Genomic DNA, 25958 nt, shown 5'->3' with positions numbered 1-25958 from the left:
TTAAAGTGTATAGTTCTGTGCCATAAAGTACATTCACATTGCTACTCAGTCATCATCACCATCATCCCCAGGAATTGAAACTATACTCATTAAACAATAACTCCCCATTCTTCCTCTCCCCAGGTCCTGGTAACCACACTTCTTTCAGTCTCTGTGGATTTGACTACACTAAATACTACATATAAACAAAACCATAATGTTTTTCTCCTTTTGTGTTCAGCTTATTTCACTAAGCATAATCTCAAGGTTCATCCATGTTATGGCGAGAGTCATAATTTCTTTCTTAATGCAAATAATGTTGCATTGTTTGTACATATCACATTTTGTTTACTCATTTGATAATAGAACCTGGGTTGCTTCCAAATTTCAACTGTTGTGAATAATGCTGCTATGAACATGGGCATACAAGTATTCCTTTTTTTGTGGCTGGGGGAGGGAATTATCATTTTCACTTTATTTTTATTGTGGTTGGGATTCCAAATACCCTTTAATTGTATGATATGATGCTGACAGTAAAAGATAGTTATATTTCTTGGTTAGTTGCTTATTTGTTTGCTTATTCTGTTTGAATGACTATGGTTCAGAGGGTAAAGAATCCACCTGCAATGCAGGAGACACAGGAGATGCAGGTTCGATCCCTGGGTAGGGAAGTTCCCCTGGTGGAGGAAATGACAACCCACTCCAGTACTCTAGCCTGAAAAATCCCATGGACAGAGGTGCCTGGCAGACTTAAGTCCATGGGTTGCAAAAGAGTGGGACACGACTGAGCCACTAAGCACAGCACTTCTGCCAAACTAAATATGTGGCCGCCCTCTAGAGGTCAAATGCTGTGAACTGCAGTTTGGCAATATAGACAAAAGTCTTGTCTGCCCTTCCTCTCTAATGACTCAGAGCCTTATACAGGTCAGAAATCTCCTGGGACCTCAAGACATATTTTCCATGAATCTTCCTCCCTGAACTCATCTTTAATTACCAGTGATGCAATGATGGTATCAGCATATTGCCAGCAATGATGTTTCTATGACTGCTCCTATACTGTTTCTGGTGACAGGAGTTTATATCATTAAATGGCTTGAGCAACCTAAATCCATTTTTGTTTATTATACCTTTCCAGCACTCTTCCTATTCTAGGATAATTGTGGCATGTGTTCTTGGTGACTTAGTTGTTGCTGTTCAGTCGCTCAGTCATGTCTAACCCTTTGCAACCACTTGGACTGCAGAATGCCAGGCTTCCCTGTTCTTCACTATCTCCTGGACTTTGCTCAAACCCATGTCCATTGAGTTGATGATGAGTCATCCAACCATCTCACCACTATCAAAGACAACTGTAGCCTTTAAGGGCCCCCTCAGCTTTTCTGTTCTAGGCTCGCCAGAAATACCAGGGTTTTACAACTGAACTCCCTTCTCTAATGAAGTCCATTTGTAAAGCATCCAAGGATCTCTAGCAAAGTTTACACATAAATGATGCATCAATACAGTTGATTCAGAATTGGATTTGTTCAGTAGTGTGTTTTCATTCACTTGTTCCAAACCTGTTCCAATAATAATAATAATGATAATATCACTGACTACAACTGCTCTTCCTAGTTTTACAATTAGAACCACTGTTCACAGACGCTTGTAACTAAGCATTTTACATATATACTGTCCATTTGGTCAAAATAACTGACCTGAGGAAGTTCCTAGAATTCTCTGAGACTCACTTTCTCCTGCCATTCATATCTGTTCTTCTTTCTCACCCATATGGATGGGCAAAATTATTCTGTATGTAGGCAGTGGTAGAGGTAGATTTGTTGACTAGCCATAATGTATAGGATCTGTTTCTGCCAGCTTAGAACCTGTCTGAGTAAAATATAGATGATTAGATAATGTGACAGACACTCTACTTCAAATCAATCCAAGGAGCCAAACTCTCAGAAAAGATATGTGAGATCATTATGGCTGACTAAAGTACTGGAGTTTATTTTAAATGACAGATATGAAAAACTTATGAATGCCTTTAGTGAGCCTCCAGGGTGTAGAACATAAAACAAAGAAATTGCTTTTTTTATATCCACAGACCTTTATAATAACTTGGACTCAATGAATATCCTTTTTCCAGGTGTCTAGATACATGTCCTGAAATAGTTACAGTAATATTTTGTGGCTTTATATCTTGTAGTTTGAGTCATTTTTTTTTCATTCTATTGTCTAAGACAAGCTATCTGAGAAGCCTAGAGGATACACACAATTCTAAATTAATCTCATAGATCCATGTTTTCCCATGGGCCCGTGATAAGCTGAAAAAATATCTCCCCAAAGATATCTACTTCCTAAACCCTGGAACCTATGGGTGCTACATTTTAGGTCCACAACAGACTGTGCAGATGTGACTAAGTTAAGATCTTGAGATAGGGAGAGTACAATGGATTATCCAAAGGGCCCTAACTACAATCAAGCACATGCTTATAAGAGGGAAGCAGAGGGTGATTTCACACCGAACAGGAGGCAGTGATGTAATCAATCACGCAGAGATTGTGGTGATGCCGCCACAAGCCAAAGAATTCAACCAGAAGCCAGAAGAGGCAAGGATCGGATTCTCCCTAGAGCCTCTAGGGCGAACTAGGCTCTTGTCCACTCAATGTGATTTTTGGATGTCTGACCTACAGAACTGTGAGAGAATAAAGTTCTGTTATGGTAATTTATTGGGCTTCCCTGGTGGCTCAGACGGAGACCTGGGTTGGATCCCTGGGTCAGGAAGATCCCCTGGAGAAGGAAATGGCAACCCACTCTGGTACTCTTGCCTGGGAAATCTCATGGACAGAAGAGCTTGGTGGGCTACTGTCCATGGTTGACAAAAGAGTAGGACATGACTGAACAGCTAACATTTTCACTTTCTTTTTCACATGGTAATTCATTACAGCAGCCACAGGGAACTAATAGAAGGCCCAAAACAAAGATTTGCTATAGCTCCTTGAGAGAAAGATGCCCCCACTCCCAATTTTCACCTTCTTAGATGTAAGCTGTGTTCAGGCCAGGAAATGAGCACAGGGAGGCTGGAGGCACACTTACAAATGCTGATGGTATGGAAATGAGAAATTTGAGAAAAAGGCTTTCTTAAATTGTTAAAAAAAATGTGACTCTCTGCAACTTTCTTCCTCATAGCCTTGTTATGCCTTGTGGCAAAAACTACCACAAGTTTCACAACCAAACTTCTGCCCTTTTTTTTTTCTTTTTTGAATCTAAGCACCCTCCCCACCCATATTCTCTTGCCTTACCTGATTTATTAAAAAAGTATTTTGTGACTTATTACATTACATATATGTCTCCTTGTTTATTTTCTTTCTTTGATACCAACACCTAAATCTAATGAAGACAAGGACTTCTGTTCTTTTATTCATCTCTTTATCACCAGTATGAGGAATAACACTAGGTATATACTGCAATATTTGCTATATGAATAACCAAGAGAATGAATAGAGGAATGGATGTATGATTTCAAGTCCCTTATTCATCATGCCCATAGACCTCAGAACGCAAAAGGAGCCAACGACCTTTGAAAAGTGATATCCACTGAATGAATTACATTCAAATGGAAGTATTCTAATCATTATAGTGCAAATGATTTTTTTGAAGTTTTCTTACTCTGCTAAAATGCAGCTATTGCAGCTAAGGTAACATTAACTTTAAAGAAGCTGTACTCTTATTTTATTGACTCCATTGTCATCAAAAGTTCTTAATTCTCTACAGTTAACCAGTCTTTTCCGCTCATCATTTTGGTAGAAGTATAAATTTTATATTATCCACGTACATTTTAATCTCATTAATTATGCTCAGCATTCCAGCCTCTGGAGGTCTTTGAGAATCATCATTGCTTCATCCACTAAATTAGTTGTTATCACAACTTCATACCAATGGCAAATCCAATTAAAAGTTTTCTGATATTCTTATTCAAGTCATTGAACAAAGACAAAAAAATCATTTAGCTAGACCCCCAGCCACTTCATGCATATACCTCTAAGACCCCCATACTTAAGAGTAGAGTGAAGATGGAAGTTATGCACTGATGCCCAAAATGATGTCTCAGGGCAAGGAAGCACCAAGGAGGTTGTGTTTCTGATCTCCAAGAGGGCTGGATTCCTGCACCAGAAGGAAATTATGGATACAGGCAAAGTCACAAGGTGATAAAAACAAACAAACAAACAAAACAAACAACACTATGATTCATACAGAGGGTGGGTGGGAAAGAGCTATATACAATTCCAGGAGAAAAGAAACAGCATTGCCCTCATTAAATTGATTATTCTAATACAGAATAGTAAGTTAAACTCCCCAAGCTGGAACCACACTCTATTAGACTTCTAATGGATATTTATGGCTTAACTGCTAGCCTCCAAAGAAAGGCAATGTGAGATTTTAGATTAGTTATAATTGATCTTAACTGAATATGATAAGACTAGGCTAACTTTGGCATCTCTTACCCTCACCTCTTCACTCTAAAGCTGTTCTCCCCCCAGCACACACACCACAATCCACCTATGTGTGGTTCTTTGCTATAAGTACTGCATCCTCACAGCTCTGTCATGATATCAATATTCTCAATATTTCACTATAATGGCTTGGGGATAAAAGAAAAAAAAGCTTCCCTTGGAAGTTTAAAAATACCTCTTCCTGCCTTTCAAGATGTTGAATCAGTTAACATCATCTCTTTTCAAACACAACCCTGAATCCACTTCTTATTTATCAAGCAGTTTCAAAATTAAAATCTTTAACATATTCTTTTTTTTTGTTCACTTGCCCTCCCTCTTCTGCCAAATCCTCTTCCTTGAATACAAATAAAATTTCCAAATATTATATTGGCTATGAGAAAATCTTATTATATGATAAAAATGACAAAAATGCCTCAAACATTCTCAAGTACAAATATATATTTTGTAAGTAACAGTGAATTTTTGTCTCTAGAGGAGAAAAAGAACACAGAGCTCATGACAATGTTTCATCTGGTTCACTTCTTCCTCTCTGTGGAAATCTCCTTTGTTGGGGTGACTACTTTCCCCCAAGCACCTTCCTCAGTGCATTCTTCACATCATTGTTCCTTAAACTGTAGATCAAGGGGTTCAGCATGGGTATCACGGTGGTGTGGAACACAGAGGACACTTTCTCCTGTTTCATAGTATTGCTCGAAGGGGGCTTGAAATACATGAATGTTATAGACCCAAAAAAGATAACCACAGCCATGAGATGGGAGCTACAAGTGCCAAAGGCTTTGGACTGCCCCTTGATGGAGTGAATATGCAGGATACTAGAGAGGATGAAAGCATAAGAGATGAGTACAGCCAGTGTCGGTGCCAAGGTATTAACTCCTCCAATAATAAACAACAGTATCTCATTAACGTGGGTGCTGGAGCAAGAGAGACTCAACAAGGGCAGAATATCACAAAAATAATGACTGATAATATGAGACCCACAGAAGGACAACATTGACATGCAGGTAGTATGAACTGTGGCCCCAAACAAGCCCAGTGAATATACTACACACATCATTATGGAACAGACCCTATAGGACATGATAATATTGTAAAGCAGTGGGCTGCAGATTGCAGCATAACGATCATATGCCACGGCAGTGAGAAGATAACCTTCTGCTATTACAAAAATAAGGAAGAAATAAAGCTGAGCCATGCATTCCAAGAAGGAAATAACATTCTTCTCTAACACAAAGTTCACCAGCATCTTTGGAGTAATGACAGAGGAGTAGCAGAGATCAATGAATGACAAATGGCTGAGAAAATAGTACATTGGAGAGTGAAGTTGAGAACTGATAGAGATTAAGAGGATCATGCCCAGGTTCCCCACCATGGTGACCACATATATTCCAAGGAACAGGAGGAAGAGAGGCAGTTGAAGCTCTGGGCGTTTTGTTAACCCTTCAAGGATAAATTCAGTCACTGAAGAATGATTTAAAGTAGTCATTCCTTACAAGATATTATCTGCAGAAAGAAGTGAGACAAAATAGGTGCATTAGAGCTACTTTCTGATTCCCAAAGCAGCTTGACAGGTCCTGTCTTGACTGGTTCCATCTTTCCTCTGTCCCATGTCTTCATCCTTTCCAGTGATCTCTTAAAAGCTCAAGGACATGGTACTGATGAACCTATTTGCAGGGCAGGAATACAGATGCAGACATGAAAAATGGACTTGTGGACATGGCTGGGGAAGGAGAGGGTGGGAAAAATTGAGAAAGTAGCGTTGACATATATACACTACCATGCGTAAAATGGGCTTCCCTGGTGGCTCATCTGGTGAAGAATCTGCCTACAATGCAGGAGACCTGGGTTGGACCCCTGGGTTGGGAAGATCCCCTGGAGACGGGAACAGCTACCCACTCCAGTATTCTGGCCTGGAGAATTCCATGGGCTGTAGAGTTTATGGGGTTGCAAAGAGTCAGACATGACTGAACAACTTTCACTTTCATGTGTAAAATGGATAGCTAGTAGGAAGCTATCCATTTTACACATGGTAGTGTATATACATCAGTGCTACTTTCTCAGTTAGTATTGCCAGCATTGTAGAGCCCATCCCGGCACTCTGTGATGACCTAAAGTGGTCGGGGTGGGAGGGAGTCTCTAGAGGGATGGGATATACATAAAACTATCACTGATTCAATTTATTGTATGGCAGAAGCCAGCACAACATTGTAAAGCAATTATCCTCCAATTAAAAATAATAATAATTAAATAAGAATCTACCAAAAAACAAAAACAAACAAGCACTCAAAGACAAAGACTATAAGTATAGCCCAGAGCCTTGGTTCCACCCAACACTCAAATACCCCCCATAAGTCATAGCCTTTTCATTTTACTCCCAGACTTAAGCCAACAACTACCTCACTTTGAAAAAAAAGCACAAACTTTCAAGAGCTAATTAGTTTTTCTTTAATATACTTAAAGGAATGTTGCCCATCCCTTTCTCTGACATATATGAATAGAACCTTCAAATTTGGTTGAAACATGGCTTCTAATCTAGCTCTAATGAAATGAAAGTCATGCTTTTCGATTTCTCAACCCATCTATATGAGTTATCATAATATTCTCTAAAACTGGGAATTTAGAAACATAATAGACTTATTAAAGAGATTGTTTATACAAAAAGAAATTGAATCAGTGGTTTTAATCAATTCAGATGCCTACTTATCTTTCTATCGTTCTCTGGATGGAAGACTTTAGTTAAGCCAGGAAACTCCTTTCATCCTCTGTCAGCAGGTGTGGTTAACAGAAATAAGATGTCGAAGGCTGTTCTTAGTCTGTATTTTAAAACTTTCTTGTTCAACTAACAGCAAAGAAGTAAGATTAGCTTTCAGGTATATTTCCTGAGCCATTAACAAATCAGTGTTTTACCCCTGGCTCTTCCCTGTTGTCCATAATCAGAGGCCAAACTTGCACTGACCTTTCTCTCTCAAAGCTGTTATATCAAAACTGGGGATTTCTCCTTCACTGACTTAGTTTCCCCTAAAGAGGAATCAGGGGAAAGAGATTCCTGCTTTCAGTGCATGCATTCTTTATTACCTAAAGGAATCAAGCTTAATAAGTTTTCATTGAGTGAAAAAAATCAATGGAGAAAAATTTCTTTACATAGAGTGATATAGAATTTGATTTTATTTTGCATGAAAAATAAAAACAAATTCAGTTTCATCACAAACAAAAATTTATGAGACTTTGCTTTAATTTATTTTCTCTTTTCATGCTGAGGTTGCTCAATATATGTGTTGATTAAAGGTTAATTACACAGGGTCATTATCTTTGAGAGCACATGAGAATAAATATCTTTTGAAATCACTTATATGTGGAATCTAAAGTATGACACAAATGAACTTATTTGTGAGACATAAACACACTCACAGACATAGAAAACAAATTTGTGGTTACCAAAGGGAAAGGAGGTAGGGGAGGATAAATTAAGAGTTTGGGATTAGCAGACATGCACTATTAAATATAAAATAGATAAACAACAAGGCCAGCCCAGGGAACTATATTTAATATCCTGTAGTAAACAACAATGGAAAAGAAAAATAAAGAACACATGAGAAAAAAATGTTTCTGAATTGAGAAAATAACATAAAACTTAAGAAAAGAGAGAGTTGCCAGGATAAAGCTCAAAGTAACCAGATTAGCAAAGACCATGAAATTCAAGCATCTCCAGGCAGATGCTCTGAATTTGTCTGAACAAATTTGTCTGAACCTCCTCCTGAAGGTGGAGGTTTTTGTTATTCAGACCAACATTCATTTTGGGTTGAGTAGCACAGTTTTTAAATAGGCTCACACATAAACTGACTAAAATTCGTTTTTTAATCCCAAACAATACTAAAATAATTACCAGTAGGAAGGGTTGTCCAGAGGTCAGAACCAAAAAAGATTTCTCAACCTGTCAAAATATTCCTGTTGATGTTGAGATTCAAGTTGCTGATCTGTCAAGTAAATAAAGCCCATTATTAGATTATGCTTTGATGGAGTCCAGTAGAATGAGAAAAGCAATATATATGCAGTAACTCTTCACTTATTTGGAGATATTGATCTAGTGATTTACAATTTACCAAGAAACTGAATGTAAGTAAAAATACCTTGAAAAGTGAAAGTGAAAGTCGCTCAGTCATGTCCCCTTTGCAACCCCAGGGACTATATTCCAAGGAATTTTCTAGGCCAGGATACTGGAGTGGGTAACCTTTCCTTTCTCCAGGGGATCTTCCCAACCCAGGGATCGAATCCAGATCTCCCTCACTGATGGTGGATTCTTTACCAACTGAGCTACAAGGGAAGTCCAAGAATACTGGAGTAGGTAGCCTATCCCTTCTCCAAGTGGATCTTACCGACCCAGGAATTCAACAGGGTCTCCTGCATTGCAAGCGGATTCTTTACCAACTGAGCAATCAGGGAAGCCCAAAATACCTTGAAGACACCAATATAAATGTCACAATATCATTTAATAAAATTTATCCATTTGCCAATCGACTTAGATTTCTCTTAGTGCGGTGTTATTCTTTTCCTTATGAAATACTTCTAACAAACATGGAGGAGATCAGAATGAAGGTAGAATTTTAAAAGAGTAGGGGAGACACAAGAAAGAAGGCTCAGGATAGCAAGAAGAGAAGCTTAACAGCAAAAAAGGAGACCTCCAGAAAACTATTTGAAAAGACCCTGATGCTGGGAAAGATTGAAGACAGGAGGAGAAGGGGACAACAGAGGATGAGATGGTTGGATGGCATCACCAACTCAATGGGCATGAGTTTTAGTAAACTCCATTAGTTGGTGATGGACAGAGAGGCCTGGCGTGCTGCAGTCCATGGGGTCACAAAGAGTTGGACATGACTGAGCAACTGAACTGAACAATAAAGTGGGGTCTTCCCTTGTGGCTCAGCTGCAATGTCTTCCACCTGCAATGCGGAAGACCTGGGTTCCATCCCTGGGTTGAGAAGATCCCCTGAAGAAGGGAAAGGTTACCCACTCCTGTATTGTGGCCTGGAGAATTCTATGGACTGTAGTGTTTGCATATGTGTATGTCTGTGTGTATGTGTTTGTATGCCTAATTAAATTTGTTCTAATTCTAAAGTTTTGTTTCTTTAACAATACAAATCTAAGAAAACTCTTCTTGCAAAGTTCTACTTTTTTTTAATGTAGGACTATCTAGGGCAGATGTTGATTTGCTATTTTCTCTCACTGAAAGATAACATAACACTAATAACATTTTCCTAAACTAATTTGTTGCAGGATGTGGAATAGAGAGTTATAGTTATGGGGGAAATCCTGTTCTTATTCTTTCTACGATGTAACTTTATTTGAGAGAGAAGAACAAAATTGGCTTGATACCCAAATCTCAAATACTATTGGGAAAGCAGGTGTCTATCCCTTTGGATTTGATGAAGTGGGTATTTTTGTCAAGAAAGTATAATTCATAAGTTTAATCTTTTGAGTAGAGAATGAAGCTTAATTCTTCATAGAATTCAAATATTGTGAAAAGGAGATATCCTGTTTGTTTCTTTATCCAAAGCAAATGTTATAAAACATCTGTATGTCTTAGAACAAAATCTTTGTCAATTTCAAAGCTTAAATGCTATGACTGTATAATGACACACAGGGTCTGAAGAATGGTCTAAGAGCACTTTGTATAGACTCTGTGTGACTAAAGCAAGTCACTTACCCTCTCTGAATCTTTTGTTTCCTCAACTAGAAAAAGAGTAGCTATGATGATAAAGACTTGTACTGAGATTTGAAAACTATACCACTGTGTTACCATTTGTTATTTCTTGCACTTACAAAATATGTTCTGAGTCTATTTCACCAGTATATGCCAATGTTCCCCAAAATAACAGGCACCCTTACCCACAAAGTGAAAGTAGAGGAGTGTATTCACCAAGAAAAGCAGTGTTTGTTCCAGGGTCTCATAAAAAAGGGCACTCTCCTTAACCATGAAAAGCAAAAAAAAAAAAAAAAAAAAAATTTAATTATAATTTAAAAAGCAAAGCAGTCAGGAGATTCCAGGCATTTCTACAGTGGCTTTGGAAGGATTTTCAAGAGTTTGGTGCATATTAGAGGTTATGAATAACAGGAAGTCAGGATTCAGATTTAAGAAGGAGCTGTGTTAGCAACTATGTCAACTGTGTTCCTGCTGTTTTAGGAATAGCAATTGCAATAAGCTGCACAGAAAAGCACTCGGAGCAACAAAAGGATGAGGTCATTCAGTTCAGTTCAGTCGCTCAGTCGTGTCTGACTCTGCAACCCCATGAACCGCAGCACGCCAGGTCTCCCTATCCATCACCAATTCCCGGAGTCCACCCAAACCCATGTTCATTGAGTCAGTGATGCCATCCAACCCCCTCATCCTCTGTCGTCCCCTTCTCCTCCTGCCCTCAGTCTTTCCCAGCATCAGGGTCTTTTCCAATGAGTCAACTCTTTGCATCAGGTGGCCAAAGTATTGGAGTTTCAGCTTCAACATCAGTCCTTCCAATGAACACCCAGGACTGATCTCCTTTAGGATGGACTGGTTGGATCTCCTCGCAGTCCAAGGGACTCTAAAGAGTCTTCTCCAACAACACAGTTTAAAAGCATCAATTCTTCTGCGCTCAGCTTTCTTTATAGTCCAACTCTCACATCCATACATGACTAATGGAAAAACCATAGCCTTGACTAGACGGACCTTTGTTGACAAAGTAATGTCTCTGCTTTTTAATATGCTGTCTAGGTTGGTCATAACTTTCCTTCCAAGGAGTAAGCATCTTTTTATTTCATGGCTGCAATCACCATCAGCAGTGATTTTGGAGCCCCCCCAAATAAAACCTGTCACTGTTTCCACTGTTTCCCCATCTATTTCCCATGAAGTGATGGGACCAGATGCTATGATCTTAGTTTTCTGAATGTTGAGCTTTAAGCCAACTTTTTCTCTCTCCTCTTTCACTTTCATCAAGAGGCTATTTAGTTCTTCTTTGCTTTCTGCCATAAGGGTGGTGTCTTCTGCATATCTGAGGTTATTGATATTTCTCCTGGCAATCCTGATTCCAGCTTGTGCTTCAACCAGCCCAGCGTTTCTCATGATGCACTCTGCATATAAGTTAAATAAGTAGGGTGACAATATACATCCTTGACGTACTCCTTTTCCTATTTGGAACCAATCTGTTGTTCCATGTCCAGCTCTAACTGTTGCTTCCTGACCTGCATACAGATTTCTCAAGATGCAGGTCAGGTGGTCTGGTATTCTGAGCTCCTTAAGAATTTTCCACACTTTGTCGTGATCCACACAGTCAAAGGCTTTGGCATAGTCAATAAGGCAGAAATAAATGTTTTTCTGAAACTCGCTTGCTTTTTCCATAATCCAATGGATGTTGGTAATTTGATCTCTGGTTCCTCCGCTTTTTCTAAAACCAGCCTGAAGTGCCGCCAATCCCTGATGGGCTGTAGTCCATGGGGTCACAAAGAGTCCGATACAATTTAGCAATTGAACAACAACAATAACAATATAGCCAAGCATTCTGACCTTTTCATATGTAAATATTCTCACCAATTTCTTAAATTTTAACAATGACAGTTAGCAGTCCTCCAACTTAAGTCTGATAATTTAGAGTTGCATCTGCCAGTTCTGCCTTGGATAGAACACCATTTTGCTAGCAATTTCCACCTACATAAGAAAGATCATTTAGTGTTTAGTTAAGCCAATGTAACAGATTTCAGGACAAGAGAGGTTTAAAATAATTGGGCTCTGTGAAAATTGTTTGGCTCATTGGAGCATCTGATAGGAAATATTGAAACTGAATTGCAGATAATGGGTAATTAGATCAAGAAAATTGTCATCCAGTGTATGGACTGACAAAAAGCAAAGAAGTACATTTAGAGTTCAGGATTACCTTTCTCCAGGCAAAGTTTTCAGAACAGTTGGCTTGTCTTGCAATGTATGTCTTTTTGCAGTCATTGAAAAATTAAATGAATATAATCTCAAAAAATAAAGCATAGTGTAACATAGTGATTAGAGCTTTAACATCACTCTAGGCTCAGTCTACCTAAAATCATGTGTTGGTTTTACCACTTAAGATTTGTGTGATTTAGGGCAATTATATCACTTGTGACTCAACGTCTTCATCTGTAAAACCTGTCTCCTAATATCTTTTTAGTTAATAGAGGTTATTTAAAAATTGGTATATATTAAGTACTGAATAACTATTTCATACTATTAACCTAATATCATGGAGAAAAAAATATTAATTAGAGTGTTAAAATAGAACCAATCCAGGCATCACTTTGAACTTTGTCTCTGCTGAGGAGTTTATGTCCACTCACCTTAAGATATTTATTTCCTTTCAAAGACTGGATCTTGATGTTGTTTGCAGATACTGAGATGTGGCTTAGAAATATACAGCTACTAATTCTCAAAGATCTACAAATCTCTCAAGATTTGGCCTTATGTGCATTAGACAATCAATGAAAAAAAAATTAGGTCTCAAAAAGATATCATCACCCAAGGGACTGGTCTCTGTTAGTAAAACACAGTAATGATACATACATTGTCTTCTATAATACTGTAGAATTTACAAACTGTTTCACCAAACATTCCTCCTAGCAAAAATTTTTTGTCTGAATCTCTACTCTAGTCTCAGACAGTCCTAAAGAGATGTTCTGTCTGGGAAAGCTTTTGAATTTTTTCTATTTAATAGCCCATCTGTTTTCTGTCATAAAATTAATAAAGGGAACATAGGGTCTCAAATATAGTTGTTTCTGGAATAAATCTAATTCTTTTGTGTAATGAATGATTTCAATATTTTAATTACTTTGGGCCACCAGGTCAAATCTCAATCAATTTAAGTATTTCTATATCATAACAGCAAAAGAAAATTTCTGATGCTTCCAAACAGGTTGAAAGTGAAAGTTGCTCAGCCGTATCTGACTCTTGCAACACATGGACTCTATACAGTCCATGGAATTCCCTGGGCTGGAATACTGGAGTGGATAGCCATTCCCTTCTCCAGGGGATCTTCCCAACCCAAAGATTGAACCCAGGTCTTCCGAATTGCAGGCAGATTCTTTACCAGCTGAGCCACCAGGCAAGCCCTCCAAACAGGTTAAGTTGTCTTATTAATTGTACTTTCTTAAACTATCATCTTTTGGTGAGATCTCAGTGTTATTGTTAACAATTTGAGGGAGTTAGCCCCCTAGTTCCTCTCCACAAAAATGCTCACATAAATTAGAGGTCATTTATGCTTGAAGTTATGTTAGAATTTATATGTAAATCTATCATAGCATTTTTGTGAATACAGAGATTTTAACATATTTATTTGATTTTCTTTATTGTTTAAAGGTTTATTCAGACTTTTTAAAAAAGTTATTTATTTTTAATTGAAAGATTGTTACTTTACAATATTGGTTTCCTTTCTGCCATATATTAACGTGAATTAACCATAGGAAGAGACATATGTACAGACTATTTTTTAAAGTGAGTTTATGATAAGCTGTGTTTTTAAACAAAGTTACTGTTTGCATCTAAGTTTTCAAATGTATGTAAAATTATTCATATTTTCAGTATTTTTAAATTGTATGTGACATTTTAAGTTCATAACACTTCCTAATACATGGTTATATAGTTGTTAATCTATTCACCAGGCTTAATTCTCGCTGCAGTGGGAAGGCCTTATATTTGGGATAGAGTATCACAACAGAGCACATGAACACCGAAGAACTGATGCTTTTGACCTGTGGTGTTGGAGAAGACTCTTGAGAGTCCCTTGGACTGCAAGGAGATCAAACCAGTCAATCCTAAAAGAAATCAATCCTGAATATTCATTAGAAGGACTGATGCTGAAGCTCCAATACTTTGGCCACCTGTTGTGAAGAGCCAACTCATTAGAAAAGACCCTGATGCTGGGAAAGATCAAAGGCAGGAGGAAAAGGGGACAACAGAGGATGAGATGGTTGGATGGTATCATTGACTCAATGGACATGAGTTTGAGCAAGTTCCAGGAGATGGTGAAGGACAGGGAAGCCTGGCATGCTGCAATCCATGGGCTCACAAAGAGTCGGATACGACTGAGCAACTGAACAACAAACGAAAAAAGAAGAAGGTAAATGTTCTTCCCAATCAGGTAATGGCTAGAGAAAGGCAAGGTGATTGCATTAATGCTCCTGCTCCATATGGAGGGAAACTCCAAGAGCAGAGTATAAGTATCCCCTTAATCCTCTGCTCTCGGAGTGCAAGTAGCCCCTCTATACTCCACAATAACTTTTACAGATTAATATTCTACTAATAAAAATTGCTGAAGCTCTAATGTGTCTATTTTTTGTATGTTCTACTTCCCACTCACACTGAATCATTCCCTCTTCTGTTTAAGTATTAATTTTCCCTGAGAAAATGCCCTGCAGACTGACATATGAGAAATTTCCACCCAGAGAAGTTTTGCATATTTTTCAGGCATCCCAGTATTATTACCCAAGATGAAGCAACAACTGAATTCAAAGAAGGGGAAGACATAAAGCAAATATACAGTTAAGAGATAGTTGGAATATTAGGGGAGAAAGTGGGTTTTTTGAGAGGGAGAGGGGCTAGAAGGAGGCAGTATACCAAGAGAAAATGCTGGAGCATTGATAGAGGCCGAATTATGAAAGGCAGTATTGTTATGGTATTCACTTTGAATATACATACACAGTGGCTATTTTGAATCTTTTCCATATTGTCTTATTCTGATAATTTAATGTTGCCTACAAATCTCTACATGGTACACTAGTTAATCTGCTTTTGAACAGATATGACAGATTTAGTAAAAATAAATAAAAAGTAAATATTGCGGTTGGATAAATTTAGAAGTATTGGGACTTCTGAGATAGATTTTCAAAATAATTTTCTTTTACTCAGTGGAATACATCAACAGCATATTTTTAAATCAACCAGCTATCTTAGCCCTACAGATATATTCTTGAAAATTGCTGCCAATGTTAATAAAACATCTCTTAACATTCTAACACTCTTTTAATTTCTTTCAGCTTTTTCACTTACCCTCAATAAAATTCCTTGCTTTCTATTCCACTGCACAATTTCTCTTGGGAATGAGAAAAGCAATATGCGTGCCATGTATTAACAGCTGAAAATCGACTTTTCATATCAAAACAATCTCTAAGACAAATATTCACCTAATTCATTGTCAAAGCAAAGTGAAATTGTTTGTTGTCAGAAATTAACAAATACTTTCGTATATCTTATTTACACCTTAAAACATGAAACTTCAGCCATTTTAAAAATGATTTTAATGAATTCATGCTCTAAAACCACAGAAATAAAATATATATGTATGATTTATATTGACTTTCTGAAATTTTTAAATAAAAAATCATTAAGATTAGATGCAAAGATAGACATTGCAGAATTGTGAAGCATTTTAATTATCTCTTAAAATTTTATATTAAGCAATATCTTCATGCTGAATGGTTGAAACACCAGCTTTTATGTTTTGGAAGCAAAAAGTATTTTTTATAATTTATTTTACATAACAATATTAAGAGTATAAAACACTGAATGATTTCCAAACAAAAACTGTGTCGAACACCAGGAATACAAAGATAAAAAAAAAAAAGAGTCTGAGTTTTATAGGATTTCATAATCTATTAGGGGTAGCAGAGAAGTAATTCTTTTTCAAGATTAACTGTGTCAAGTAGTATAATAGGGTTAACAAAGAATACTTTAAACTATGAAGAACACACTAATGCTGGAGAAGTTGATATAAATCAAACTATGAAGGGCAGCATTCACCATAGTACCTATTTTCAACACACATCTACACTGACTGCCATTTTATATTTTTTCATCTAATGATTTCTAAAGACTAATAGAAGTTGGCAAAAATTTTGCAAATGTTAATAAAACCAGGAAAGAATGAAAGTGGTAAATCACAAAAGCTCTTGTTCACTGCTTTTGTTTTTGTGAGCAAATTTGAAACTGTGTCTGTGTCATATGAATTCTATTACTGACACCAAAGACATACTTAGCACTAAGTGGTCAACTTATTAGACATACCGCTTTAGTGTGTAGATAGATACTTTGTGATATTATTCTACTAATTTATTACAGAATCTGCAATATTTGCCCTAGAGGTAGATATCATTCCACATAGCAAAGACAGAGTAACAGTAATTTCTCTGTTTTCTTTAATGTTGCAATTACATAATTACAATTGTAAAAGCTAAGAGAAGAGGGGAGAGGAAATGCTGAGAAACCTCAGAAAGAGAGAAGGAAGAAAGAAAAGAAAGAAAAAAAAAAGGAAGGAAAGAAGGATGGAAGGGAGGAAGAGACTATGAATTGAAGTAGAAAATATATTCCATTTCCATTTGATTAAGGTGAAGATCCAGCCATGAAGAAACCCAAACAAAATCAGCAGAACAATCCAGTCCTCAAAATTCCTCACACAAATTCTGTTGCTGCCAAGAAAATATGTTTCTTCTTAGAGTTTTCTTCATAGAAAATTGACATCATTATTGCTTAGACTATAGGTAATGGAGTTCAGGATGGGCCCAACATTTGTATGAAAGACTGAGATCACATTTCCCCAGCCCATAGACTCTACATTAGAAGCTGAGAGGTACATAAATGCTATTTCCAAGAAGAAAAGTGAAATAGTCATTGTATGGGAACCTCGGGTACTGGGGTACTGAATCAGAGCTTTAGCTCTGCTCTCTGTGGAGCTGACAGAGACAATACTGGAGATGGTAAAAGTATAGGTGAAAGTAGTGCTTGTGTGAACCAAAATGTTCATCCTATTAGAAGACAAACCACAAGCTCATTGTTGCAAGTACTGGTGCAGGAAAGCTAAAGCACAAGAAGTACATCACAAAGATGGTGGTTGACAATATTGGCATCATGGAAGTTCAGTCTCGCCGTACAAGGAGACGGGTTCCTGTTCCCCTTGGCAATTTCCTGTATATTTTATTGTACAATTTGATGTATATGATATCTGATGCAAGATCTAGCTATTCTGTAGAAATGGGGCCCACTAGAGTATCTAATTCAGCACATAGCAAAAGGTGAAAGTTGGTATCTTTTATTCTCTATTTTTGTATTTACAGAAGTTTTCACTAAGTTTTTGAAAAAGTTTTATAGTTTCTTTTTCTGCACTCACCCTGAGATTGGAAAAATACTCACATGAGTAATCTATGAATATGTTCTACTCCCTCCCTGTCCTCTACTACTTAATCAACTGCAAACAGTCTTCTGCTTCTATCATTTCCATAATATTATCTTCCAGAGTTTATAGATTCCCAATGCAAAAGCCATCTAAACTCTCTACAGAACTGAATACTACTGACTCCTCTTTCCTTCTTGAAATAGCTAATTAACTTTTTTGATACCATGAAATTGCTTAGTATTAAAAGTTTATATGTGCCCACATATCTCCTTGTCAAGAGACAATTTTAGAGTCACAGAACATTAGAAGTGGAAAGCTCCAAATCACCAGTTAACCAAACAGTAATATAATCGTTTGAAAAGAATTTTAAAAGGGCATATTCTTGAGTCCTGATCTCAGATGTATTCCAGTGCAGTAGGTCTTTAAATGGAAAAGAAGATAATAATATGAATTATTACTCTGAATGATTCTAACACATACCCAAGTTAAGAATGATTAATTCAGTTCAATCCTATTAGCGTATAAATCAAGAAACTGAGGCACAGTGATTGCAAGATTTTTTTAATGAATAGAACACATGTTATCATCCAGCCAAGGCTCTTATTTTTCATATTATGAAACTGAGGTTCTAAAAATGAAATGATACTACTATGTAGGGTAAAATCCAGGACTATACCTCATTTACTGTAGCTTGAATCCAAAGAAAATAAGTAACAACCTTCACAAAAATCCTTTTAAATTGGTACCATTATTTTTGTAACTTTGGAAATGAGGAAACAGATATTCTGAAATGTTAAGTAACTTTTTCAGAGTCACATATTTCGCAAATGGCAGAACTGAAATTTAAACCCAGGTAGTAAAAATTTAAACCAGAAACTGTGAGCTCGCTCACCCTAATGGGCTTATAGGAGTCTGTCCAACTCTTACCTTCATTTCTTGATTCTTAAATACACTCAACAATCTACATAAAAATAAATCCATTTTTGTTTTCCATCTCTGTGCATTAAGAAAAGAACCGTGGAAGTAAACTGTTAAAAAAATCATTCTAGGAGGGAGAAGTGGCAATAATTCTTAGAATGACTCACCTTCTCCCCAAATATCTCTCTTCTTTGACTCAAAGTTTAAAATCAAATAGAAGCATTCACTTATTCCAGAAATAAATATTGAGCCTTTACTAAACACCCAACACTTTGTTAAGCCCTAGATATATAACCAAGAAGATATCCAAGGTGCCTTCCCTCACAGGGACGACAGATAATCAGATGATTAGAAAAACATGTGAAAATTGCTCCCATTACTTCGTGTCAGGCCTGACTACTACACTCTGGGAAATACAAAAAAAAGAGCACCTAAACTTTGCAAGGTGGGTTAGACAGGTTTCCATTCAACTGACACCTAAAACATCAACAGAAAACAAGGTGGGTTATAAATAGGTAATAAGAGCATGCTAGAAAAAGGAAAGCAAATAGAATATAACCAGGGAGGAAGCCTCATTGTTCAGTGAGCAAAATGAGTTTTCATGGAAAGGTAGAAAAATGAAAACAAGAGAAATCCTCTCTATACTCTATAAGTTATCATGTGATTCTCTTCCCACTTTTGAAAATCCAAGTTGAATAAATAAACTTATGTCTTACCTAACATATTCCCTTATATTGAACTAAAATTTTTCCCGCAAATAAATAACTTAAATTTTTCTTATAATTAAATATGCAGAGTGAGGTTGAATATTTAAGAAGGAAAGAAATTTCAGTACAGTGGAATATGTGCCAGGAGAGGGTAAGCATATACCTGAAGGTTGTCTACCCATCGTTCCATCCAGGAAAGACCTCCCAGAGTTCTGGATAACCTAATACCTGAAGGATAGACAGGCTGAGTAAGAGAAAGGACTCTTTCTTTGTATATGAAGGTGTTCCAGACTAAGAGAAGAGCTTGTAGAAAAGTAATGCAAAGGAACAAGAGTTTATTTAATTTGGGAAAGTTCAGTATGACTTTAGCGCAGGGTACTGGGAAGAAACAGGGAGGAAGGAGTTGCTGTGACAGAAGATCAGGCTGGAAAGGTGAACAGGGTTCAAACCGAAAGATCTTTGCTTGGCCTACTGTGGAAATTTGGTTTTACCTTGAAAGAAATTCCAGTGAACAGAGTAAATCAAGGTAAATGTGATCTTATTTGAAGTATGGAAAGAGCATTCTGGTTGTAGTATGGAGAGTGGATTTTAAGGGGGAAGACAAGAAAGGGAGAAGCCATTTGGAAGGCTGGTGTCTGGATGAGAAATGTTCATAAGAACAAGAATTGTTAGCAATTAATAAATTGGGTGTGGAGAACAAGAAAAGAGAGGTGGATCAAGGAAGATACCAATTTGGGATTTGAGCAATTAAGTAGATGGTGCCATTCACAACGACAGAGATCAAAAGAAGAGAAGAGAGTTGGTAGGCTTAGTGATGTTTCTGTGATTAAGTTGATACTTACAAGTTCAATTCAGATGCCTATAGAGCATTCAAACAGAGATATTAGTCAGTTAAACACAGGTTTGAAGTTCAAATGTGAGTCCTACCTTTGTTTTCTGTGTAGAAATTTTCCATAATCAGAACATTCTTATCTACTATGAACTAGTCAACTTACTTTAAAAAGGTGTGAATAGTCTTTCTGATGTTTAAGAGGAAAGCATTGGGAGGGAAGATAGAAATAGAGAAAGAAGAAAAAGGAGGAAGGGATTAATTTCACAACTGTGAGACCCCCAATTCTTTGCTACCAATATTAAGATGCATCAGTTTCTTCCCAATAACAATATAAAGTAACAGGATATCCATATTTTGCAGAGTGTTCAACCCAAACCTTCTAAATCAAAGTCTTTCTATTATACAGTCTTCCTTTTATAACTCACTTCTTCCTGTGTGAAAGAACTCTATATAGAAAAAAATGATTTTGAAAGAAAGGTGTATTGTATTACCATAATTAATACTGTTCCAGTTCAGAAAAATATTTTTCTATTCAAGGTTTTTTTCAGGGCAACCTTAACCTCCTTGTTTCTGAAGCTGTAGATCAGAGGATTAAGCATGGGCACCAAAATGGTATAGAATATGGTGGACACTTTCTTCTGGTTCATGGACAAAACAGAAGAAGGATGAAGATACATGAATGCCCCTGACCCAAAGAAAACAGTAACAACAATTATATGTGAGCTACAAGTACTGAAGGCTTTGGACCTTCCTTCAGTGGAGCTGATGCGGAGGATACTGGAGAGGATAAAAACATATGAGACAATGACGGTGAGTCCAGGCACAGCAACATCAAAGCCAACGATGATGAGAACCACCAGGTCATTGATGTGAGTGCTGGTGCAGGAGAGCTCCAGGAGGGGGAGGATGTCACACATGTAGTGGTTGATGGTCTCGGCATCACAGAAGGTCAACCTTAACATGCACCCTGTGTGGGCCCAGGCAGCAATAAAGGCCCCCAAGTATACAATCACAGTCAGCAGAGAACAGACCTGAGGGGACATGGTGACCTTGTATAGCAGGGGCTTGCAGATGGCCACATAGCGGTCATAGGCCATCACTGTTAGTACATAGCATTCTGCATTGACAAAGAAGCAGTAGAAAAACAGCTGAGCCATGCATCCTGCATAGGAGATGGTGTTCCTCTTTGACACAGTTTACCAACAGTTTGGGGGTGATGACAGAAGAGTAACAAAGATCAATGCAGGATAAATTAAAGAGGAAGTAGTACATTGGAGTGTGGAGGTGAGAAGTCAGTCTAATTAGAGTGACCAAGCCCAGGTTTCCTGTCACGGTGATGATGTAAATTGCCAAGAAGAGGAAGAACAGGGGTACCTGGATCTCCGGATATTTAGTTAAACCCACAAGGATAAACTCAGTGATCAGTGAGCTATTTCCAATATCCATTCTCTTCCAGTGGGATCTGAAAGAGAGGGGAATAGAATCATATTTGAGGCAGAACTCAGATTCACTATGCAATCCCATGCCCAGTCCATTCAGGAGCCAAGAAGCCCAAAGACTCTGCTGAGGCTTAACTATTTTACAGAAATAAATAATAAATAAATGGATCTGGCTCTGCTCATACTGAGAAAGGCAAGTGCCTAGGGGGCATCAGCGTAGTAATACTGGGAGAATGTAAGAGTGTAAGAGAATGTAAGAAGAGCAAGCATTTGTCATCTTTCCTCCCCTCAATTTGTCACTAACAGTTTTTATTCCTTCACCTGCTTAAGTTTGTATTTGTTAATATTTACTCACCACACTTCATGTACCCTGTGCTAGCTACTAATCCAGACTGGACACTATGTAAGGGGCGATCATAATCACAAGTCCACAGCAGAGTTGGGGAAACAGAGACTCAAAGAGAACCTTTGGTTTCTCAAGCATACACAACAAGGAAATCATTAAGTCAGGCATGGAACCTGGGTCTCCTGCATAAGAAATTCCCTAAAGAGTACAAAGCTTAGAAACATTGCAAACTCACTGATCTCAGCACTACCTTTAATTTCTAATTTCCTCCCCCACAGACCCATTAGTTATCTCTATCTCAGGACCAGAACTGGGGGAAGCAGAAAAATCTGTTACTTTCCAATGGCTATGGGTTGTGAAAGACATAAAAACAAAAAGGATTTAGTTTTTTGAGGGATCTCCACACTGTTCTCCATAGAGGCTGCACTAGTTTGCATTCCCACCAACAGTGTAAGAGAGTTCTGTTTTCTCCACACTCTGTCCAGCATTTATTGCTTGTAGACTTTTGGATAGCAGCCATTTTGACTGGCGTGAAATGGTACCTCATTGTGGTTTTGATTTGCATTTCTCTGATAATGAGTGATGTTGAGCATCTTTTCATGTGTTTGTTAGCCATCTGTATGTCTTCTTTGGAGAAATGTCTGTTTAGTTCTTTTGCATAATACAGGGTGCTCGGGGCTGGTGCACCGGGATGACCCAGAGGGATGGGATGGGGAGGAAGGTGGGAGGGGGGTTCGGGAAGGGGAACACATGTTCACCCATGGAGGATTCATGTCAATGTATGGCAAAACCAATACAAAAAAAAGAAAAAAAGTAAAATAAAATGTGCCTTCTACACACACACACACACACACACACACACACACACACAAAACCCAAAAAGGATTCAATGCCCAATCTTCTTTGCCTACAGGCATCAGAACTGTCTTTGTGGTTTCCCCTCCACCATGGCTCTCCAAAGAGGAAGAGATCTGCTGCAAGAGGCAGCAGAACTGAACTCTTCCTGTCTCCTCCATCCCTGTGGAGGGACTCAGAGCATTTATAAATCTTAGCATTTCTTTTGCTCTGAGAGTCAGTCAGTCAGATGAAGATCATGATTTTTAATTAAGGTTTTGCCCAGAGGTGATCATTAAACCACAAAAAGGAATCCAAACAGCACTCTTGGTTTTCAACATAATAATATGTACATAATAATATGTATTTTATTCTGAGTTTCAAGGTCTCAGGGATTTGATAAAGAGATTTTTCTCAGGAGCCTCTGCATAGTGCAAATCCTCGAGGAAATACAGACGTAGGAAATTGTTTACACAGTATGAAGATAATTTAACCCTGGTGTCTTTGGAAGCTCATTATTTTACTCAAAATTTCACATTAGGGATTTTCTCTTCCCGTGTCTTTCTTCTAGTGTTTCTTTGACTTTTGTGTACTATTGCTAACACATAGCTAATGATATTTTTAAACCTATAGAAATATGACATGCACATCTTCCGACACATACATGTTTTTAACATTATGGCATAAGTGACCATATGATGCATACTTTCTATTTTTAAAGCATATCTATCAGGGGATGTTTAACAGGAGGATTCCTACGTGCTGTTTCTCATAAAACCTCTGTTCCTTATCAAGTGGAATGGCACACTGTTCCCAGGACAGAGGTCATGGAATGAGACGGGCTCGGGTCTCCTTCAGTAAACATTCTCCTTAGGCAAAACTAGTTAGTCTCGATCCTCTTTCTTGAGATATGGTTTGTCTCCTGATCTTGTGACTATTATTATTCCCTTGTTCCCTTAGTAATGGTTGCTGTACATTTGGTTTTCTGACCTTTATCATTGTCAAAAGAAATTTCTTGTAACACAGCATATATATACTCATAAAAAGATCATTAAAGCACCCTTCCTCCATCAGAGGCTTGGGTCCCCGTGTCTTTCTTTCTCTCTCTCTTTCCTTTTCTCTCTCTCTATCTTTCTCTCCTTCATTTTCTTATCGTCGACTCCAGACCACCAGATCCCGGTCCATTAAAGGACCCCAACACATATCATTTCCTTTTCCTTAGCACTCTCCTTCCTATATGACCTCTTGTCCATCAGTCACCCTCAATTATTCATGTTTGTAACCAAGAACACCTTTCTATATCTTCCTACTCACTGATATAAAAAATAATTACAACTATAAAGACTTAACAATTGATTACAAACTTCATATTTTTGATCCTTTGCTTTTTTCATCTAACGGAATTATACTAAAATGTCTCTAAAAGTCTATGTTGTGGATATATTCTAATACATTAAACCACTCCCCGTTGATAGAGATCCATAATTTCTATCCAACAGCAATGCTAAAATATTCAACATTGTACATACACTTGATATTCCAGTACTTTTATTTTAATGGGATAAATTCCCAGAATGTCTCCCATGGATCCCCTCCTCAAGTTCGATTCATCAGCTAGAGTGGCTCACAGAACACAAGAAAAATTTACTTATAGTTACCAGCTTATTATAAAATGATCTGATATAGGATACAGATGAACATCTGGATAGAAGAGATGGATAGGGCAAGGTCTGCAGCAAGAGTGTGGAACTTCCATGCCCTTCTCAGGTACACAGCTCTCCCAGCATCTCCACACTTTCACCAACATAGAAGCTCTTGGAATCCCATCAGTTTGAGATTTAATGGAGGCTTCATTGCACAGGCATGGTTGATTAAATCATTGGCCATTGGTGATTGAACCCAGTCTTCAGCCCCTCTCCCCTCCATGGAATTCTAGAAGTTCTAGGAAGAGAATGGAAGCTCCAACCCCCTAATAACAAGGTTGGTTCTTCTGACAACCAGTCAGCATCCTTAGATGAAGTCCCAAAGTCACCACATTAACATAACCAAGTGTACCTTTATCTTTGTCATCCTTTGAATTACAAGGGTTTTAGGAGCTCTGTGCCACAAGTGGGGTAGGAGACCGAATATATTCAATACATTTTATATTATTATTAATTTGACAATAATAGATATTAGTCTAATGTTTGTCACCATCATTACATTATATATTTCTCTGATCTACTATTAGATCTGGTTTGCTTAAGTTATCTCTTCCCAAACAAAAGTTTTTAAACATCGTACAATAAAATATGACTACTTTTAATACATGCATAATTACACTATATATCACAGCCCTGATACAACCACCTAAATTTGAGAAAATGTTATTTCTTACTTTTATTACTACGAAGTAAGTCCTCCTGACTAAATCCTTGATTCATCCATTGTCTCATACAGTCTATTCCCAACACAGCAACCAAGATCATCTTTTTCAAGCATGTCACTGTGTTATAAATTCCTGTATTCAATTTCACTCAAAGTACCAAGTTTTACAATGGCCTGCAGAAGCCAATATGTTACATCTCAGCCCTTATCATCATCTCTTTCCCTCACTCCTGTCAATAAATAAAACCACTATGCTTTTTTCAAACATGTCAAAAGTATCACCTTAGATCCAGCAACGCCACTCCTGGGCATATATCCAGCCACAGCTACAATTCCAAAAGGTACATGTACTCCTATATTCAAAACAGCAATATTCACAATAGCCATGATACGAAAACAATATAAATGTTCATTGACAGATGATTGGATAAAGATGTGGTACATATATTGATTATAATTTTGGTAAATTAGCTCAAACTCCCTCTCAATCGCACTCATCTCACACGCTAGCAAAATAATGCTCAAAATTCTCCAAGTCAGGCTTCAACAGTGTATGAACCATAAGCTTCCAGATGTTAAAGCTAGTTTTAGAAAAGTCAGAGGAACCAGAGGTCAAATTGCCAACATCCATTGGATTATCGAAAAAGCAAGAGAGTTCCAGAAAGACATCTATTTCTGCTTTATTGACTATGCCAAGAATTTGACTGTGTGGGTCACCACAAACTGTGGAAAAATTCTTAAAGACATGGGAATACCAGACCACTTGACCTGCCTCTTGAGAAATCTGTATGCAGGTCAGGAAGAAACAGAACTGGACACGAAACAACAGACTGGTTCCAAATAGGGGAAGGACATGTCAAGGCTGTATATTGTCACCCTGCTTATTTAACTTCTATGC

At 37.6% G+C, this 25958-nt stretch overlaps 1 protein-coding gene across 2 annotated transcripts in view; it reads right to left on the bottom strand.

Annotated features, from left to right (window-relative positions):
* LOC145523899 (olfactory receptor 8D2-like) overlaps positions 1 to 25958 on the bottom strand; it is a 147202-nt gene that overhangs the window by 13504 nt on the left and 107740 nt on the right. Inside the window, exon 3 of one of the 2 annotated variants that reach the window (XM_081535153.1) lies at positions 4895 to 8440. The exons of the other annotated variant lie outside the window; for it this stretch is intronic. Coding sequence (XP_081391279.1) covers positions 5026 to 5952 — 927 coding nt within the window. The 5' untranslated portion in view covers positions 5953 to 8440 and the 3' untranslated portion in view covers positions 4895 to 5025. Of the gene's footprint in view, positions 1 to 4894; positions 8441 to 25958 lie in introns of those variants that run through there. 2 annotated transcript variants of the gene reach the window in all.

Source organism: Giraffa tippelskirchi, chromosome 10, assembly GCF_054371585.1.
Source record: "Giraffa tippelskirchi isolate mGirTip1 chromosome 10, T2T-mGirTip1v1.2.pri, whole genome shotgun sequence".
NCBI classification, from domain to species: Eukaryota; Metazoa; Chordata; class Mammalia; order Artiodactyla; family Giraffidae; genus Giraffa; species Giraffa tippelskirchi.
Note: the sequence above shows the minus strand (reverse complement) of the source record. Positions and strands in the feature narration are given on the sequence as shown.